The 19,755-nt window shown below is 47.0% G+C and overlaps 2 protein-coding genes across 2 annotated transcripts in view; both read left to right on the top strand.

Annotated features, from left to right (window-relative positions):
- Positions 1 to 2,744: 2,744 nt before the first annotated feature.
- Positions 2,745 to 5,533, top strand: LOC125539248 (AUGMIN subunit 6). The gene has a single exon (XM_048702656.2). The coding sequence runs from the start codon at positions 2,944 to 2,946 to the stop codon at positions 5,050 to 5,052; it is 2,109 nt and encodes a 702-aa protein (XP_048558613.1). The 5' UTR covers positions 2,745 to 2,943; the 3' UTR covers positions 5,053 to 5,533.
- Positions 5,534 to 6,897: 1,364 nt separating this feature from the next.
- Positions 6,898 to 19,755, top strand: part of LOC125537547 (putative carboxylesterase 2) — a 128,688-nt gene continuing 115,830 nt past the window's right edge. Inside the window, exon 1 of the mRNA XM_048700863.2 lies at positions 6,898 to 7,210. Coding sequence (XP_048556820.2) covers positions 6,984 to 7,210 — 227 coding nt within the window. The 5' untranslated portion in view covers positions 6,898 to 6,983. The remainder of the gene's footprint in view (positions 7,211 to 19,755) is intronic.

The following is a 19,755-nucleotide window of genomic DNA, read 5'->3' as shown; positions in this document are numbered from 1 at the left end:
CCGTATGTTACTTGCCCGAGATTCGATCGTCGGTATCCTCATACCTAGTTCAATCTCGTTACCGGCAAGTCTCTTTACTTGTTCCGTAATGCATCATCCCGCAACTAACTCATTAGTCACATTTCTTGCAAGGCTTATCATGATGTGCATTACCGAGAGGGCCTAGAGATACCTCTCCGATACACGGAGTGACAAATCCTAATCTTGATCTATGCCAACCCAACAAACACCTTCAGAGACACCTGTAGAGCATCTTTATAATCACCCAGTTACATTTGTGATGTTTGATAGCACACAAGGTGTTACTCCGGTATTCGGGAGTTGCATAATCTCATAGTTAGAGGAATATGTATAAGTCATGAAAAAAGCAATAGCAATAAAACTTAACGATCATTATGCTAAGCTAATGGATGGGTCTTGTCCATCACATCATTCTCCTAATGATGTGAACCCGTTCATCAAATGACAACACATGTCTATGGTCAGGAAACTTAACCATCTTTGATTAATGAGCTAGTCTAGTAGCGGCATACTAGGGACACTTTATTTTGTCTATGTATTCATACATGTATCAAGTTTCCGATTAATACAATTCTAGCATGAATAATAAACATTTATCATGATATAAGGAAATATAAATAACAACTTTATTATTGCCTCTAGGGCATATTTCCTCCAGTTCTAATCTCCTCCCTCTAATTCTTTGACGACGATTAGCTAGCTTGGAGCACATGAAAGCACGCTACACATCCTTCCTAACACTCTCTTGGGCTTGGGCAGACCTAGCTTGCTTCTCTCCTACCGGCTTGACCAGTGAGGATAGACACCATCAACTAGCTAGTATCCCTTATTGTAGTGGTGGCCATTGACCTCAAAGTTGACCTATCGGTTGCTGCCTTCTACAAGCCGTGCAAACACCAAAGACCGATGAATGAAGTACGTTCAGGTCATTGTGAGAACCTGCCAAGCCAAAGAAAGAGCGCCAAATCCAGATGTCTTGTGATGCAACGGCTTCAAGTATGCCCGTGAAAGCTTTAACATGCCCCTTATACGGCCACTGCCAAGCAAATGGGCAATTCTTCCACTTCAAGTGCATACAATCTATGCTATCAAGCATTCCTGGAAAGCCTCTGGATACATTGATCGCCAACAACCGGGCTGTATCTGTAGCATTTGGTTCTCTCAAGTACTCCGGGCCAAACACTGCTGCCACAGCTTTGTAGAACCTATATAGTGATTCAAGGCATGTGAACTCACTCATCCGGCATACTCATCCACAAAATCACCGGGAATTTCGTATGCAAGCATCCGGATAGCTATAGTGCATTTCTGATAACAGGAGAAGCCAACCCTTGCTAGGGCACCACTCTTGCATCTAAATTAACATCATACTCCACCACTCCCTCCTGAATATGGTTGAACACATGTCTAGCCATCCGGAAGCGTCGCCGAAAAAGCTTGACATTGAAAAGTGGGGATGTGCATTGGAAATAATCGTTATAGAGTAGGCAATGATCGTTCTCCCTATTACGATTCAAGGCCGAAGTATGGTCTCGGATCGACCCCCTAAACATTGTTCGCATCCTAGTGCTCATTGACACCATAGTAGCAACCACAAAGTCCTCTTCATCGGACAATGAATCATCCGATGAACAAATGACATTGTTGGGAAAAATCATCATCGATGTCGATCATGGTACCTTGGGGCAAAAGGTCGAACACATTGCGGGCGGCAACGGTGCCGGGCGTGATGCATGCACGACATGTGAAGGGCAGTAGGCATGTCAATGTCCACTCTCTCCGGTGGTGATTGAAGAGGCGAGGGCTGTGTCGGCGTCCCTTGGTCGACGTCCCTTCTCCTACTATGACGACAACACTGAACGACCACAGACGCGCGGCCTCGGTGGATGCGGTGGATGCGGTGGGGAAGTTGGTGGGTCACATGAATCATCCGATGAACAAATGTCATTGATGGAAAAAATTCATCATCGATGTCGACCATGGTACCTTGGGGGCAAAAGGCCGAACACATTGCGGGCGGCAACGGCGTCGGGCGTGGTGTAGGCGCGATATGTGAAGGGTTGTAGGCATGTTAATGTCCACTCCCTCCGGTGGTGATCGAAGAGGCGAGGGTTGTGCCAGCGTCCCTTGACAGGCGTCCCTTCTCCTACTACGATGGCGGCACTGAATGGCCACAGACGTCGGCCTCGGTGGATGCCGTGGTGGCCATGCCTTGGTGGATGCGATGGGGAAGTTAGTGGGTACGGCGAGGAAGTTGTTGGATGCGGCGGCCGTGCCTGGGCGGTGTCGTCGCGGCCGAGAATGAGCGATGGCGACGAGGAGTGGAAGAGTGTGAAAAGAAAGGAGGGAAAGAAATGCCACTCTGCCACTGACTGATGGACCAAGGAGAGGACAAGGGTGTCGCGCGCATCCATGCCTTTGTCGTGCCGACGCATAACCGGCTTAAATTTGGACTGAAAATGGGTCGCGGCGGACAGAAAAACGGACGCCGTTCGTTTGCATCGGTGCATTGGGCCGCGCCATATTTTCTGTCCGCAATGATTCAAACGGATACAACCGAATGAAATGGGTATCAGCGTTGGAGTTGGGCTTAGCTATTCTTAAACAAAAATCTGGACGCACAGCGGAATGGAATGGATCCACAACACAACATGAGTAGCGTCCACTCTACTACCTTGCGCTGGTCCGCCGGTCTGAACAGGGACAAGATTGGCCTCTTCGTAGGAGCCCGAACCGGCCCTGAATAAAATTGTTTCCATTTCGACTCGGCCCGGCTGGCCTGCTTTTCTTTGTTTGTTTGTTCGTCTCCCACCTCCACCTCCGCCTCCGCCTCGCGAGATCTCCCGACTCCAATGCCGCCGGCCTCCCCCCGCTCCACCTAAACCTAGCCCCAACCCAGCCATCCAGCAGAAGCCGGCGGCCATGTCGACGGATCGGGAGAAGGAGCGGGAGGCGGAGCTGGAGGGCGCCATGTACACCAACTGCCTCCTCCTCGGCCTCGATCCCGCCGTCCTCGGCTCCCCCGCCGGCGCCGGCGCCGGCGCCGCCCCCACACGCGTCGGCCTCTTCCGCCACTCCAACCCTCGCCTCGGCGAGCAGCTCCTCTACTTCCTCCTGTCCTCGCTCCGCGGCCCCGCGCAGTCCGCCAAGGACTTCGACAAGGTGTGGCCCATCTTCGATTCCGCGCAGTCCAGGGAGTTCCGCAAGATCGTGCAAGGCGTCATCAGCGAGCTGGAGCAGCAGGGGGCGCTGCCGCGGAGCAACTCCAGGGTTTCGTCCCTCGCCACCTGCTGCGGGCCGAGGTTCGTTGAGCTTTTGTGGCAGCTCTCTGTCCATGCCTTGAGGGAGGTCCACAGGAGGACGTTTCCGGCTGATGCGGCATCAAATCCACTGCCGGCGGCGCTCACAGATGTCTCTTATCTTCATGCGGCTGCATTGCTTCCTGTAACCAAGGCAAGGATTGCTCTCGAGAGGAGAAAATTTCTAGAAAATGCAAATATTGCTGTTCAGAGGCAAACAACCTGGTCGAATTTAGCCCATGAAATGACTGCTGAATTCCGAAGTCTGTGTGCTGAAGAGGCATGTCTGCAGCAGGAGTTAGAGAAGCTACAAGTTATGAGAAACAAAGCCAAGATAGAGGGGGAACCGTGGGACGAACGTATATCAAGCTCGTCTGGACAGAATTCACATTTGGTATCTAAGGCAACACGTTTGTGGGAATCGATATTGGCTCGCAAAGACCAGCATGAGGTTTTAGCTTCCGGGCCAATTGAAGATCTTATAGCACATCGTGAGCATAGGTATCGCATATCTGGATCGCAGTTGCTAGCAGCAATGGATATGGGTTCAAGTTTGGACAAGCAGGAGCAGATATCTCTGTTCCAGGGAAAGGAAGAAGCCCTTTCAAGATTAGATGATAGGAATGGGCGTGCCCAACAAACTGTTGATGTAGCTGAAATTCTTCGACGGTGGACTCATGCTTTGCAGCGTATTCATAAACAATCTCTTCATTTGGCCAAAGCAAATGATGGGGAGGGGCCAGAATTACTCCGCAGTGCGTCTGACGGCGAAACTAGTAGCCATGCTGACTCATTAACTGCAACACTGGCTGAACATCGCCAGCATTTAGTCAGTATACAGGGCCTAATTAATCAACTCAAAGAAGCTATTCCAGCAATGCAGCAGTCAATAGCAGAACTTTCAGAAGAAGTGAATAGTGTACCTAGTAACCCAATGGATCAAACAAACTCCAGACAGTTGTCTTTGCAAAATACAGTGCTTGGAAGATCAGAAGAAAGCAGCTGCGAAGTTTCAGAGATGACTTCTAAGCTCTCTTCAATGCGCATTGACAAGGCTGGGAGTAGTCCTGCTCTGAAGCTTCCTCCTTTATTTAGCCTGACTCCGAGTTCTTCTGGAAAAGGAATACAGACACAAAGACGGAATGCCCTAGCACGCCAACCTAGCAAAGAAATTATGCCGGAAGAGAAATCACTTATTGACCTCTCAACCAAAGATCAAGCAAATGGTTCAGTGCATGAAAATGATGGTTATTTTGCCCATGACATCAGGCGTTCTGTTCGTGAAGCCGCTCTGTCAAAGCCATTGAGCAGCAGGGAGAGTGCACAGGACAAGAGCAGTGACGATGGTTCAGAGCACTTTTTCATTCCCCTATCAACAGTTGCTTCAAGGAAGGACGTGGGTGCTGTGGCAAATCGAAGAAAACAAAGGACAGGTCTACCGTCGTCACAGTCGAAGTTGCTCAAGAGCACAGGTGATCCTTACTTCAATCCTGACAGCCCAATGCCTGCAGCCCCAGCTCTGTCAGGTAAACCGAATGGCTATGATGATCCAAGCAGTGCTGCAAACTTCTTTGATCCAGTCAGTGGTCAATCGTTTATGACGGATGATGCTCTGGATCAAATGTTCTCCCCGCCACTTATGTTGGAGCCTTCCTTGTTCCACGACACGTACGCGTACGAGGACTTGCTCGCACCATTATCAGAAACTGATGCGGCTTTAATGGAACATTAGGCTTCACATGCACAACATGTAATGCTTTAACCACTGCCTGAAGCTTCAGTGCTTAAGCGCAGCCTTTGATGGCTTATGTCGAACTGCGGGCACATATGGTGAAACTCGTTGGAATTGTTTTGCTGGTTGAGTTGCATGCGAGTTGCCAGCAGCTCTTGAGAGGGAATCAGGGATGCTTCTGCATCCGATGTTGGGCGATTCTGTTTGGTGAGAAGGGCGCCAAGAGGTGATATGGATGTATGGGATAGTGTGTGCAGTAAAAAGATGCCCGATCTTATGTATTTAGTGTATACATCATTTCTATTTGTGTTGTAGTGATTTTATCCTCTTATTCAAGTGCCTGTTTTGATGCTGTGCCAGCTGTTATGCTGCGGGTGTTGTGTGGTTCTTCCATATCTTCACTGTCAGGCTATTGGAGTGTGATATGGATTGAGAAAATGGTTGTTTTCTTTGGGAAGGAACTTGGGTACTCCTTTCGATCCATATTAATTGTCGCTGGTTTAGCACGAAGTAACAGATAATAGAGGGAGTGAATTCAACAGTATGGCTACTACCTCTGGTCGGGTTTATAAGTCAGACTTGGGTTTTTAGGTCTTTGATTCATGCTTTATGTGACATTTTACACATGTTTTCTTATCCAAATTGACCTGATTTGCAGAGTATAAGAAAATCGAGAGAGGATTGCTGGGTCGCGGCTGCCCTGGAAGCTTGTTGAGTAGTTAGAAAGCGAGGCGAGCGAGGCTTACGGAGTTACGGTGTGCTTCTCTCACCGTCTCGGCCCGGGCTGTCCTGTTCAGTGCAATACGGCAATGTGTTACTGATCCCAAAAGTCCATTGCTACATCTCTCCCCTCGTGCTACATCTTGTCGGTTGTCGTTGCCCGTCGTGTCGATTGCTTTTGGGAGTGAAGCCGTTGTCGAGATCGTGGCTCCAGTGTTATAGATTATGCTTGAGTTGCAGAAGCTTTGTGGGGAGCCCACTTCGCCTTTTTTTGATGATGCTTCCTAAGGAGATGGGGTCGTTAGGAGGGGACGACTGCGCCCTCACCATTGTCGTTGGAGCCCAGTCAGCTACTCGCCTATGTGAACCGTGGAGGTTTGGATGTTGCTATTGCTCTCTCGCCTGAGGTTGTTGCCCAGGTGGCATCCGTGGGTGCCGAGGTTGATGAGATAGATGCTTTGGTAGCTACTTCTGAGACGCCGAATTCGGTCGCCCTTCTTTGATCGTGACGCTATGTTGGCACGTATTTACGAGGTGGTCTTTGTGAAAAAACTTGACCATTTGCTCGCTTTTTTGGAGGCAACTTGTTCTAGGTCTCGCAATGTGATTGCTTGCCTCCTAGTGGATGAGGTTTTTATATGCAAAATAAAGAAGGTGAAGAAGGCTCTCAGGAGCATAGGCAAGAAGAGTGGCGCCATTGATAAGGCATCTGCGGCTATACTCGGTCTCTTTGTTCCCATCTTCGAGTGGCTCGTCTCCGTGGATTTCTTGGCGTATGATGTATTCAACATCGGTTTTGTTCAGGGTTTTTTTTGCGACATAGAAGTGTCAGGGTTTGTGGTTGTTGCATGTTATGTATATTTGTCTGGTTAACTGTAAGGTCATGGAGTTTTTTTTTAGCGAGCAGTCCATATGTAATCTATATGTATTGGTTTTTGTCCGGTTTTCCGTTAATTAACCAAACAATTCTCTTCTTAATTAATTAATGAGGCAAATCCGTTAAAAAAAATATAAAATGATTCGTACTTCGTCGAGACTGCGAGCTGACGTGTTTGATCGGTACCCGTGCAACAAAATGGATTAGTATCTCATAACCCATCGTGCAACTCTGCTACGATAATCCATCACAAAACCTGAGCTTTGCCGTCCGCTCGTTGCTCCGCTTGCCGTCTTGCACTACGCCGGGAAGGCAAAGGCCGCCGTCCACCGTCATGGACCAAAGCTCCGAGATCGTGTACGACATGCCCGGTTTCATACGCATCCACAGGAGCGGTCGCGTGGAGCGCTTGCGAGGTACCGAGACCGTCCCTCCCTGCCCCTCCGGTGGCCCCGCCAACGGCGTCGCCTCCAAGGACGTCGTCCTTGACCCGGTGGCCAACGTCTCCGCGCGTCTCTACCTCCCCGCTGCCGCCGCAGCCGAGCCGGGAAGGAAGCTCCCGTCGTCGTCTACTTTCACGGCGGCGCGTTCGTTGTCCACACAGTGATGCGGAGCATCCCAAGATCATTCCATGGACCAACTACATCTTCTACAACACCTTGTGGACCCATGACACAAGCATGTGCAGGAGCTTTTAAAACCGAGATGACATCTCTTCTTTCACATTTTCACTTTGATCCACATGAGCAGGGGCGGATCCAGAACAAAAATGTCCCGGTGTCCACGTGCACATCATATATACAAGGATGGACACTAAGCAATAATACCCTCTGTAAAGTAATATAAGACTTTTTAGATTACTATCTTGTATTATTTTACAGAGCGAGTATATATAAATAACACACCCAACAACACAAATTATATGGCAACAAGATTTCTTACCAAAATAAATTGTTCACTTCCACTTGAAATACTAATTGATTATGTAAATTTGAACAATTAAGCATAAGAACTCCAAACAATGAAAACAAATATGATCAGATGACGACATATGTCAATATATCCTAAATGTGATGGGCTAGTTATATCATCTTATGCCGAGGCTTCATTTTTTTTTAAAAACATTTCCATAAATTCTCCTATGATTAATTATTATTGTATTAGTAAAAATGTACGAGTTACATTATTTGTGTTTGCATATGCAAGAATAGAAACAATAAACAAAACGTATTGATTGAATGATACGATTAGGGACCTAAACTTACTCGACATTGTGCCTCATTGCTGTCACAAAAATAATCCTCCCTTAGTTATATATGAATCGCAGCGAATTGTCCCCAAATACCTTCAAATTTTAAGACCCTAGCCTTACAATTAGAAAAATAGAAATAAAAAAAAATGAAATTCTTACACACAGTTGAATAGAGATTTCAGATTTGAGAGAGATCGGCAATTCCCAAGTGCTGAGTTGAGAGTTGAGACCTACCTCGAATTTCCAACAATCCCTGAGCGGGGCGAGGGTAGAGGTGGCCGGCTAGCGATGCTTGAACAACGGCAGCTCGGCGGACCGGCGGCTGGCCGCGCGACGGAGAAGGGCTGAGAACGGCGGCGCTGTGAGGGTTGAAGCGCAGAAGCCGAGCGGACGAGCAACCGAACAGGCGCACCTACAGGTAGGGTACAGCCGTATGGGGATCGATAGTTTTTTTTTCAACACGCGCATGTACAGGACCAGGGATCGATTAATTTATAGCTGGGCTGCATTGCCTCGCCTGTGTTTGTCTGGGCTGGCCAGTGTCCAGGTCCAATAATTACTGGTGTCCAGCCCAAAAATCAGGACTATGTATAAGGTAAGCACATACTTTACCCGGTGCCAGTGACACCGGAAGCGATAACGTGGCTCCGCCCCTGCACATGAGACATGGCTACTACCTCATACGGACACTTTGTGCATGCTCAGGTATCATGGAGAAGTTAAGGAGCAAGGAGAAGAGGAAGAGGAAGATGGATGTGACGACGGAGAAGAAGAAGTGATGAAGAAGAAGCTACAGGCTCCGGACGACCGGCCAGGACCGGACGTCCGACGACCTCCAGGCTCCGGACGTCCGACCCAGACCGGACGTCCGACACTTCCACACCCGAGCCAAAACGACGGACTTCCGATGCTCCACGGACGACCGGCGCTCCTCGGACGACCGACCCCGACCGGACGTCCGACCAAAGACCACCCGAGCCGAATCTACGGACGTCCGATAGGCACCGGAAGTCCGGACCCTCGCGAGCCTCCGGACGACCGGTGACTCCCGGATGTCCGGACCCTCGCGAGCCTCCGGACGACCGTGACTCCCGGACGTCCGACGCCTGTGCGTTGTTTCGTGTTGGGCCACAGCCCATGTACCCCTTCGCCCCCCCTCTTTTGCACTAAGACTGTATATACTCCACCTCGTCCAACTTTTTAGGGTTAGCATTGGTTTAGCTCATTTGAGAGATAGAGCATTGCTCATCCACATCGGATCTACTCATCGAGAGAGACCGCGACCTCTTCGGAGAAGATCCCTTTGGATTCAAGACCTCCTCGCGGAGAAGAACATCAAGACCTCCTCACGGGAAGACCGGCTACCCTTGTATCGTCCCTAGTTGATCGTGTACCGTGTGAACTCTTATGTATCCGAGGATCTAGCACATGTGTGACTAGCTTGTGTTGGTTTAGTGTTTCTCTCATGTTTTCCTTTGTGTTCCCCTCGTTTTTCCCCGTGTGTTCTTCGTGTTCATCGCGGGATCCGCTCCTATCGTGAAAGATCGGCCCCTAGGGTTCCTACCCTATATCATCTTGGTATCATGAGCCACGTTGATCACGATCTCGGAGCCTCCCCGTTGTGTTTCTAGCCTTGTTTCGTTGTTTTTCGTCCTAATTCGAAAATTCACCACAAAAATAGCCCCAATTTTTTTTGTGATTTGTTCGTGTGTTGAGATTTTGTTGGTTTGGATCCGTGGATTTACTTTGTTTTGAGTGGATCTAGCTTTTCCCCATCCTTTCCATCCACAAAATCCTTCGGATTTGACCATTTTCGTCATCCCCATCACGAACACGTGAAGTTCATCCCGTGCCCGAATTTCGCCCAGGCACCGAACGTCCGACCCAGCCCGGACGTCTGACGACCGGACGACCGACCCAATCCGAACGTCCGACGAACTCTGACGAAACTGAATTTTTTTCCAGTGTAGTCACCACCACCGCCCCACATTTCCGCACACGCACTCCTACCACCAATACACCATCACCATTTCCGCACACCACCACCATTTGGACCGTTTCGCTCTCCGACACGTGTTGCCACTTCGAGCTTTGAGAATTTGAGTTGCGGTTCTGTATTCTTTTGTGTTTCGGCTATCTAGGTATGGTTCGACATCAACATCACCGCCGCTCATCTTCGCCACGGACGCATCAACAACAACGACCACCTCGACTACATCTTGGTATTCGGTCCACCATTTTGACACCATACCGGAAGCAAGACCGGTAACCTCGTCTTGGTATCGTGATACATCATTCTTGCCATTACATTGATAGCCATCATAGCCTTACTCCTTTGCGTTGCTTACCCATTGAGACTAGCCATTGAGTATTGCCGGCAACGAGACTTGTGCACATTAGTGATCATACTTCCCATAGCATACATACATCATTGTTGCATATATTGGTATCATCTCTTGTGTCACAAAGTTGTCATCGCATACACAATTGCTATCTTGGTTCGTCAAGCATTGCATGAGAAAAGAGCTCAAACATCAAAGAGCTCAAACATCAAAGAGCCAAACAAGATAAGCAAAGAGTTTTTAAGTAAGAACCATAGCATCATACAACATTAAGTTTGTCATACTAGATCATCTTGGATCATATCATAGAAACACCTTGCATAGAGCATACTTCGGATAGAAGTCGTTGCATTTTTGCTAAGTAGGTTGTGCACAAGTTCTTTGTATCCGCCTATTGTGCAACCGTGCTAACGTCTCTCTAGTGTTGTGCAACAAGAGAATTTTCGTGGATTCCACATTTTGGCTCACTCTTGGTTGCACGACCCCACTTATCTCTTTGCGTGTGTGTTTCCGTGTACCTTATATGCTTGGTCTACTTGTTACATTGCATCTTGCGAATCTTTTCCAACATTATTGAAGCTCACTTACGATTACATCAAATTTTGTGCCACCATCCTAACCAAGCTCCATCATAAGCTTTTACTTGTGTAGGTGTGAGAAACCGACAAGAGCTAGTACCAATTGTGCTATTTCCTTGTCCTACATTGAAGTGATCATCGATCCACTTTCAACTTCGGTCAAGGTACATTTGGTATTTGTTCTTCTCTTTCTACCACTCACATTTGTCTTGGAATGATGGATAGGCCGAGTACTTCTACCAACCCACTCTTCATTGAGCACGACGACGACATGAACTCCTATGTCACCAAGAGCCACCTCTTTGGTGCACAACGTGCTTTGCATTAAGAGCAACAAGCAATGAGTGAATGCATCGACAGCCTCGCCGCCGACTTGCGACTCTCGGAGCAACGTACAAAGGACAACTGTAACGCCCCAAGACCGATGTGCCAGGTGTCTTCCTGTTATTCGCTGTTGTTGCCATGTCATTTGCTTGCGTTTTGCATCTTGCCATGTCATCATGTGCATTGCATCATCATGTTTTCAAAACTTGCATTAGTCTGGGTCTCCCAGTTTTGTCCGTTGTCCGTTCTGAGCCCAGACACACTTGCACGCGCCCGCGGCATGTCCGAAATAGTATTTTATAAGTGGGCGGAAAATGGTCTCGGAATGGGATGAAAGTTGGCGTGTTGTCTTATTATAGTGTAGATAGACCGCCTGTAAAGTTTCATCGCATTCGGAGTTCGTTTGACGCCCCAACGATTAACTATACCGACAATATAGTCGGTCAAACGTTGGACGTTTTCGGTCTCCGGAAACAGCCGCCGGGCCTCTCTTCTCTTCTCTCAGCCTGAGAACTTCTGCACATTCCACTACTTACCGCCAGGCCCAACCTAGGCTCTCTCGTCAGTCCGCGGACCTCCTCGCGCGCGCGTCCGGAAGCTGTCCCGGGCCCGATCCGGGCAGTCGTCACCGTTGTGTCCGGATCATCCCCAAACATCTACAAAACGTCTCCGTTTTGTTATTGGACTTCCTAGTCTATTTTTCTCGACCGCTCGATTTATTTGGAGGAACGGATTAGCTCCTAAATGTCTTCATCTTTATATATATATATATATATACTCTCTAGTCTAAATGTAGACCCAACCCTAAAAACTAGGACATTTGTCCTCCCTAGCCGCCGCCACCTACAGGCTCCTCCCTCCTAGGAAAAACGCCGCCGCCATCTATCAAATCCATCCATCCACAACGCCACCCTCCTCCTCGTTTTCTCAACCAGGCCAATCACCTCGCATTCGATCCACCCATCCCACTAACCGGAGCCTCTCCTATGCTCGACCCCGAGAGGTTCAGGAGCAGCACGTCCCGATGACTGAACCAGCAAGCCCTCACGTTGCCCTCTCCTCCCCACCTCAAGTTCCCTCTCTCTTTGTTCGAACAGGTGGATCCGCGCCTCTGCTCCGAGCTCCGATCCGCGCCTCCCCTTGCCAGATCTGAACCCAGGCACTCCCCACGCTCCGTTCCACCCGTCCCGGCTGGCTCCCGTCGACCCCGCCGCCGAAACCCTTCTGCATCGTCTTCGACATCGCCAGGAACCTGCTGCGGTTTCAGTTCTTCAGGAACGAGAACAGCAGCGCCTCGTCCTCTCATCGTCTTCGTCGCCCGTGGGCCTCACCCCCTCTGACTTACTTCCTTTCGGCCAGGCCCGCCGCCCTGGAGACCTGCGCCTTGCCGGACCTCGCCTGCCTCACCCCAAGCAGTCGCCGCCATGACCTCTGCGTTGTGCGCGGGATCAGGTGGACGTCCGCTCAGCCCCGCTCGCCTCCTCGCTGGGTCACCAGATCCTGCGCCCCTGGCCCAGATCCAGCGCCCGTGTGGGCCGCAGGCATGCCTGCCCAACCGCTGCCTAAGCCGGCCTCCTCTGCTTCCGAACTGGGCTAGGCCCATGGTGAGCTCCCAGTGCCCACCAGATTCAGCCTGCGCCTTTTTTTTCTTCCGTTTTGGCGATTTTATCATTTTTTTCCTGAGACAACAGTTTTGCAGAAAAGTCCCTCTAGATAATGCATTTAATATCTCCACAACCGTGCATCGGATTAAAACAAATTATATATGAAAGTTGCTTAGAATTTTGTGTAGTATTATAATATACAACTTTCATGCATGTTTGAAATGTTTAAAATGCTGTTTGGTTAAATTTGTCCATATGCCATGCTAAAATGCTTTAATTCATAACTAAATAACCGGAAGTCGGATTTTAATAAACTTTATATGTAAATGGGGTAGAATTTTTCCTAGTCTAACATGGTGGCTTCACTTTGCATGCTTAACAACTCTAAAATTATGTTTAGGGCAGAACAGTACCAAACCTAATATATGCATATGAGGAGTTTCCGGACTTGTTGTTTTGTTGTTCCGGCCTCATTTAAACTTGCCTATATTAGATAGTTTCATCATGCTTCACCTCTTGCCATGCTAACAACATTTAATCTTGTTGGGTACATAAACGAGAGAGAACTAAATAAGTCATGTGGTGTTTTCTTCAATATGCAACTCCGTTGCATAATGAGCTCCACTTAATTTGTAGGATTGTTTGTGCACTTTGCCATGCAATGCATACTTAAATCGGACATGCATCATACTTGGTTGTGCATCATGCCATGTTATGCTTGGTTGTTTACTATGTTGTGTGCTTCTTTCCGGTGTTGCTTCTTCGGGTTGGTTCCGATAACGTCGCGTTTGTGAGGACCCGTTCGACTACGTCCGTTTGTCTTCTTCATGGACTCGTTCCTCTTCCTTGCGGGATCTCAGGCAAGATGACCATACCCTCGAAATCACTTCTATCTTTGCTTGCTAGTTGCTCGCTCTTTTGCTATGCCTATGCTGCGATACCTACCACTTGCTTATCATGCCTCCCAAATTGTTAAGCCAAGCCTCTAACCCACCTTATCCTAGCAAACCATTGTTTGGCTATGTTACCGCTTTGCTCAGCCCCTCTTATAGCGTTGCTAGTTGCAGGTGAAGATTGGAGTTGTTCCATGTTGGAACATGGATATTTTGTTTGGATATCACAATATCTCTTATTTAATTAATGCATCTATATACTTGGTAAAGGGTGGAAGGCTCGGCCTTATGCCTGGTGTTTTGTTCCACTCTTGCCGCCCTAGTTTCCGTCATATCGGTGTTATGTTCCCGGATTTTGCGTTCCTTACACGGTTGGGTTATAATGGGAACCCCTTGACAGTTCACTTTGAATAAAACTCCTCCAGCAAGGCCCAACCTTGGTTTTACCATTCGCCACCTAGCCTTTTTCCCTTGGGAGTCATGCATCCCGAGGGTCATCTTTATTTTAACGCCCCCGGACGAGTGCTTGTCTAAGTGTTGGTCCAAACTAGAGCCCTGAGAACGAGATATGTGCAGCTCCTATCGGGATGTTGGCGCATCAGGCGGTCTTGCTGGACTTGTTTTACCATTGTCGAGGATGTCTTGTAACCGGGATGCCGAGTCTGATCGGATTATCTTGGGATAAGGAATATCCTTCGTAGACCGTGAGAGCTTGTGATGGGCTAAGTTGGGACACCCCTGCAGGGTTTTGAACTTTCGAAAGCCGTGCCCGCGGTTATGGGCAGATGGGAATTTGTTAATGTCCGGTTGTAGAAAACCCGAAACTTAACTTAATTAAAATGCATCAACCGCGTGTGTAACCGTGATGGTCTCTTTCCAGCGGAGTTCGGGAAGTGAACACGGTGTTGGAGTAATGCTTGACGTAGGTTGTTCTAGGATCACTTCTTGCTCATAGTTATTCGACCGTGCTTTTGCCTTCTCTTCTCGCTCTCATTTGCGTATGTTAGCCACCATATATGCTAGTCGCTTGCTGCAGCTCCACCTCATACCTTTTACCCTCCCTATAAGCTTAAATAGTCTTGATCGCGAGGGTGTGAGATTGCTGAGTCCCCGGGACTCACAGATACTTCCAAAACCAGTTTGCAGGTGCCGATGATACCGGGCAGGTGACGCAACCAAGCTCTAGGAGGAGTTCGATGAAGATCTTGTCCTTTGTGTTGTTTTGTTTTAGTTGATCAGTAGTGGAGCCCAGTTGGGACGATCGGGGATCTGTGTAGCATTTGGGATAGTCTTCTTTTATTTTGGTTCCATAGTCGGACCTTGATTGTATCTGGTTGATGTAATGCTTTATTCATGTAATTGTGTGAAGTGGCGATTGTAAGCCAACTATGTATCTCTTTCCCTTATGTATTACATGGGTTGTGTGAAGATTACCTCACTTGCGACAATGCTTACAATGCAGTTATGCCTCTAAGTCGTGCTTCGACACGTGGGAGATATGGCCGCATCATGGGCATTACAAGTTGGTATCAGAGCCTTCCCCGACCTTAGGAGCCCCCTGCTTGATCGAATCGTTGGCGTTGTTGAGTCTAGAAAAATGTTTTGAGTCATTTAGGAATTATATATATCGGAGAGTTAGGAATTCTTTTTACTCCTCAGTCCCTTCTCGCTCTGGTGAGGCATCCTGACGTAGAGTTTTGACTCTTCTCTTCTCAAATTTCACTAAAAAAATTAGGATCACGCGGGTATCTTGGAATCGTTCCGATGGTTTTGTGACGAGAACATTGTTCTTGGTGCCTCCTGACATTTAGGGGTTGTGGCAGTGTCTCGGGGAGTTGAGCTCCGAGGTGTTGTCGTCACAATTTTATCGTTGCAGTTCTGGAATACCTGAGTTCGCCGACATCGAAAATCTCTTTTATGCAGTTGTTGGTGAGATAACCTTGACGTCACCCAGTACTGGGGCGGGAGTATTGCCATAACTCGTATGACGGATGCTTTTCGAAGGTTGAGGTAAACGATTTCCGAAGGTTTCTTGGTTATGTGTTGAAGGATGGATACAGCTGGATGTAGGATTTGCTAGTTTTGGGTGAGATATTATGCTTCCCCTGTATCCCCAACACCTGATTGCATAACCGGAAAATTTCGGGAGTTTATAAGTGGGAACTCAAGTAGCTCTTAGGATATCTTTTCGACAGATGTATGATATGAAATTGGGGTTCGACGTCTAGTGGTCCGCCTATTCACGGTTGGTTTTACAGTGGTCTCGTTGTGTCTTAAAGAGTCCTTGACTATGCCGACTCGGGGACGCTTCGTATGTCATGTGCATTGCCTTGTACATGATGGTGTTGTACGATCGAGCCCGTGTAGGCCCCACCACGAAAACTTCGGACGAAACCTCTATCATATGTTTGTTCTGGCTTACCCTGCAAGCCAATCCTTTGTTTTGTTTTGAGTTGTGGTATTCGAGTTGCTTCAATGTCTAGTGTTGATTCCATACCTTCCCTAATGGTGTTGTCATGCTCCGATGCGAATATCAATCCTTCATGATAATCGAGATTGGCATGTAAATCCTTTTTAACGGCGTGTTTCTCTTCAAGTGGATCCGATCATTTCAACACCAGCAAAGATCAATTATCAGTTCTTCTCAACGGTGTTTGCTTCATTCGTTCCAAGTTGCCTTTGTTTTCCCACCCACCCACCCCCATTTTTCTTCAAGGACTAAGATTTCTTTATCAAGTATCTATCTTATGATTATGAAGTCTCTTCTTTCTTTTCCGTAAATGTTCTTACCTGGTGATTCTCATGAAGATACTAACGGAGCCTCAAGTTCGTCACTTTTCACTCGTTTTCTTCTCCGGTAGTTTCAATTCAAGCTTTGTTGATCATATCCTTTCCTCGTCTTAAATGTCTTCTCTTGCTGGTGCACCTCTCAATCATCCATTTCTCGCTAATCATTTGTTCTAGAGTGCTCAAGATATCTCGATGATTCGTGTTTCCACTCTGCTTTCGTTCAAGCTCTTTCGAGGATGTTATCTCATTCAAGCCTTTTAATTCAACCGGTGCATTCCCTCTTTTAATTCGCTCAACGGTGTTTCTTTTGAGTGGGCCCCAGGATCTTACCTGACTCTTCTTATTTTACCAGAGCTTCTCAAATTCTTTTCAAAGTTTGACGTAAGAATGAGTTATCATCAGTCAAATGCCTTTCTACAAGATTTTTTTCAATTCTTTCATCGTTGGCTCTACCTCTTCGCTTTTGATTCTCCCGGAGTGTCTAAATAATTCATGGTGGTGTTTCTCATTGTCATTCTCTGCATTTGAAGACTGAAGAAGATTTCTCTCTCAATCTTATCCGTTCTCTCAAAGATTCATGATTCTAGTTTGAGGCCATCCTCTCATAATTGCTTTTGATTGTGGGAATTATTTTCACCCATCCGGTGTAATTCAGGAGTCTTTTTTCAGTTTGATTCTCCGAAGGCCATCATCTCATAATTAGTCATTCTCAGCTTTCAGCTCTCATAATCTAAATCTTACTGGTGCATCATTCAAATTTCTCTAATCAGCTCGGGATCTCTTCGTTCACTTGTATCTAAATTCTCTCAAATATCTTCTTTCGTTCTCTTCCCGATGGTTCTTCATCTTTTATTCGTTCATTTTCAATTTTTTTGCGGTGGTTCGTTGAAGATCTCTCTTCCTTGGCTATCATATCAATTCTTTCGTTCTTTCAAATTATACCGGTGGTTCGTTGAAGACCTTGTCAAGTTTGCGCTATATCTCTCTTAATCCTTTCTATGAGAATAAGTAGTGTGCCAAATCCATTGTTTGTCATCAATTTAATTGATGAAGGATAAGCATAATGTAATTCTTATTCTTGTTTCATCGAGTGAATTCAATCCCTGCTTTCCGGAGTGGTACATCATATCACATTCTCGGTTCGAGATGCTTTATCTTTTCTCCCGGAGTTCCAAGATCTCTCAATTATATCATCATGAAGATCCATCTAAATCATTGCAAGGATTCAACCTTATTCTTTTCATCCTTCATTTCGTTTGATCATTCTTTTGCTACCGGAGTTCCTAATGAAGGTTCTACATGATGGTTCATCAAGGATTTTATCCCTTCTCGAAGTTTTCATCGAGATTCTTTTCTAAGGAGATCAAGTATTCTTCATCTTGCAATCCGAAGTGCAATTCTTTCTTTTGTATCACTAGAGGTGGTATTATGTCATTCTTGATAATTTGAGTTCATGTTCCATGATTCACATGTTGTTAAGAATGAGATATTTTAAATCCATCAATCTTGCCATTGGAGTTATCTTGGGTTATATTTCACCTAAAGCCTTCCCTAAGGATTGTTGCTATCTTTGGTGCTTATAAATGACCCAAGTTCTTCATTTATCCTCCTGGTGAAATAAGTTTCTCGTCTTTTCATTCATACCAATCCAATCTATCGTTTCCGTTAGTGACAGAATTTCACCTCATAGTTTTGAGATGTTTTCCATAAGACCACAACAAGTTTATTTTTTTCGTTGTTGGATTCCCAACAACTCTGTTCGACACTTCTCCTAAAGATGCTTTTCAAGCTCATTTGAGGTAGAAGATGTTGTTTTCTTCTCCGTTCTTTTGATTCCATTCTTTTATCTCTTACGGAGGCATTGAGGTGTTGCTCTTTTCATTCATCATCTCGGATTGTCAGGACCATGTTCTTTTCGTGCTTATCCTTTTAACCGGAGTGTCGTGTCCTCTTTTCAAGTATCCTCTCATCTTGTCAAGTTCAATTCCTTCAATTTACAGGCGGAGTGCTGTCCAAATTATATCATTCTTATTCCTTCCCTATCTTGTTTTAACCGGAGTATTGTGCCCCTTTGCTCAAGTTCTTTTCGCCTTATCAAGCTTTGCATCTCTTTTCAACCGGAGTGCTATCCGAATTTGTTCTTCCTTATTACTCTTCCCTACCGGAGTGCTTTCAACTTTGTTCTTCCTCGTTCCTCTTTCCAAATGGAGTGCTTTCAACTTCGCTCATCTCCGTTGTATTTTTTTCTCGAAATGGCTTAACCTTTTCAAGGTTCTTTGGTTTCACTCGTTTGTCAAAGAAGCAACTTAGTTTTACCTCTTCTCTTTCTCTTCCGTTTTTCCCTCCGGTGCCATTCTAGATCTCGGGACGAGATCCTTTCATAGTGGTGGAGTGTTGTAACGCCCCGAGACCGATGTGCCAGGTGTCTTCCTGCTATTCGCTGTTGCTGCCATGTCATTTGCTTGCGTGTTGCATCTTGCCATGTCATCATGTGCATTGCATCATCATGTTTTCAAAACTTGCATTAGTCCGGGTCTCCCAGTTCCGTCCGTTGTCCGTTCTGAGCCCAGAGACACTTGCACGCGCCCGCGGCATGTGCGAAATAATATTTTATAAGTGGCCGGAAAATGTTCTCGGAATGGGATGAAAGTTGGCGTGTGGTCTTATTATAGTGTAGATAGACCGCCTGTCAAGTTTCATCACATTCGGAGTTCGTTTGACGCCCCAATGATTAACTATAGCGACAATATAGTCGGTCAAACATCGGACGTTTTCGGTCTCCGGAAACAGTCGCCGGGCCTCTCTTCTCTTCTCTCAGCCTGAGACCTTCTGCACAGTCCACTACCTACCGCCAGGCCCAACCTAGGCTCTCTCGTCAGTCCACGGACCTCCTCGCGCGCGCGTCCGAAAGCTGTCCCGGACCCGATCCGGGCAGTCGTCACCGTTGTGTCCGGATCATCCCCAAACATCTACAAAACGTCTCCGTTTTGTTATTGGACTTCCTAGTCTATTTTTCTCGACCGCTCAATTTATTTGGAGGAACGGATTAGCCCCTAAATGTCTTCATCTTTATATATATATATATATACATATACTCTCTAGTCTAAATCTAGACCAAACCCTAAAAACTAGGACATTTGTCCTCCCTAGCCTCCGCCACCTACAGGCTCCTCCCTCCTAGGAAAAACACCGCCGCCATCTATCAAATCCATCCATCCACAACGCCACCCTCCTCCTCGTTTTCTCAACCAGGCCAATCACCTCGCATTCGATCCACCCATCCCACTAACCGGAGCCTCTCCCATGCTCGACCCCGAGAGGTT

Source organism: Triticum urartu, chromosome 2A (assembly GCF_056163025.1).
Source record: "Triticum urartu cultivar PI428250 chromosome 2A, HENAU_Tu73, whole genome shotgun sequence".
In the NCBI taxonomy this organism is placed as follows: Eukaryota; Viridiplantae; Streptophyta; class Magnoliopsida; order Poales; family Poaceae; genus Triticum; species Triticum urartu.
The sequence above is the reverse complement of the archived record's forward strand: the minus strand, read 5'-3'. Positions and strand labels throughout refer to the sequence as shown.